Genomic DNA, 1,479 nt, shown 5'->3' with positions numbered 1-1,479 from the left:
CTGGGTGTCTCCCAGTTGTCCCTGGCAGTCCTGGGTGGCTCTCAGGTGTCCCTGGGTGGCTCTCAGGTGTCCCTGGCAGCCCTGGGTGGCCCCTGAGTGACCCTGGCAGCCCTGGGTGACCCCCCAGTCAGTCCCCCCTGACAGCAGGGTTGTTTTTCCAGCATCGAGCGCATCATCACTCCCCGCCTGGCCCTGACCACAGCAGAGTTCCTGGCGTACCAGTGTGAGAAACACGTGCTGGTCATCCTGACAGACATGAGCTCCTACGCCGAGGCTCTCCGAGAGGTACAGCCTCATTAACATCTTAATTAATGTGTTTATTAACAGGGCTGGCTGTTGGCAGGAAGGGGTGGTGGTGGAAAGTGAGAAGCGAAGCTTCTGTTGAAGCGTTTGTGATCAATATTCATGGCAATGTTTGGAAACAGCCAATGAGGGTTTTAATTGATGCTTAATTAGCTGGGATTTGTGTGACAATTCCATCCYAGARTTGTCCCAGGCCAGGYTGGACAGGGCTGGGATCATCCTGTGTCCCTGACAGTCACAGGGGTGGGACTGGATGATGTTGAAGTTTCCTCCCAACCCAAACCACCCCATAACTCCGTGAATGAGCAGTTTGATACCATAACTCTGCATTTATCCTGTCCTGTCACACTTTGTGCTGACAAAGAGCTGCTTTAGACCCTGGTACACAAAATCAGGGGAGACAGCAGCTCCTTGGCACTGTTTTTGTGGCTGTTTCCAGGTGTCAGCAGCTCGGGAGGAGGTTCCTGGCCGCCGTGGCTTCCCTGGCTACATGTACACCGACCTGGCCACCATCTACGAGCGCGCCGGGCGAGTGGAGGGCAGGAACGGCTCCATCACCCAGATCCCCATCCTCACCATGCCCAATGATGGTGAGTTTGGGGGGCAGAGCTTTGAGGGGCTCCATCACAGCTCCCTGCCTGCTCTGGGGCACGCAGGAGGGCCTTTGGGGTTCCTTCACGTGGCAGGTTTTGGCTGCTTGCTCTGTGTTTTACAATTAAAAATGTAAAATTGAGCCTTGGTGCTCATGGCCCTGTCCAGGAGCATTCAGGAGTAACTGATGAAGTAACAAAAAGCTGCAGCTCAGGGTTAAAATGGGTATAAAAGGGTTGAAAATGGCCAAACTGCTCTTTTCCCACAGATATTACTCACCCTATCCCTGACTTGACCGGGTACATCACCGAGGGACAGATCTACGTGGACAGGCAGCTGCACAACAGGCAGGTGCGTGCCACACTGCTCACTCAGTGCTGAATTTATTAATTATTTTAATTTATTKAAGGATTCCTGTTAATTGCTGGCTRTTCTCCCCCAGATTTACCCYCCCATCAATGTCCTGCCCTCCCTGTCCCGGCTGATGAAGTCGGCCATCGGCGAGGGGATGACAAGGAAGGACCACGCCGACGTGTCCAACCAACTGGTGGGTGAAATGTTCCTCAGGAAATGGGGATTGTTTCC

General features: G+C 53.6%; 1 protein-coding gene across 1 annotated transcript in view; it reads left to right on the top strand.

Annotated features, from left to right (window-relative positions):
* The window catches only part of ATP6V1B2 (ATPase H+ transporting V1 subunit B2), a gene marked incomplete at its 5' end in the record, with an annotated part of 7,698 nt that overhangs the window by 3,581 nt on the left and 2,638 nt on the right, over positions 1-1,479 (top strand). Inside the window, 4 exon segments of the mRNA XM_057387234.1 lie at positions 156-285; positions 743-893; positions 1,163-1,245; positions 1,337-1,441. Coding sequence (XP_057243217.1) covers positions 156-285; positions 743-893; positions 1,163-1,245; positions 1,337-1,441 — 469 coding nt within the window.

This window comes from Malurus melanocephalus, unplaced genomic scaffold, assembly GCF_030028575.1.
Source record: "Malurus melanocephalus ecotype Western Australia unplaced genomic scaffold, MMel_1.1 scaffold_1161, whole genome shotgun sequence".
Lineage (NCBI taxonomy): Eukaryota > Metazoa > Chordata > Aves > Passeriformes > Maluridae > Malurus > Malurus melanocephalus.
The sequence above is the reverse complement of the archived record's forward strand: the minus strand, read 5'-3'. Positions and strand labels throughout refer to the sequence as shown.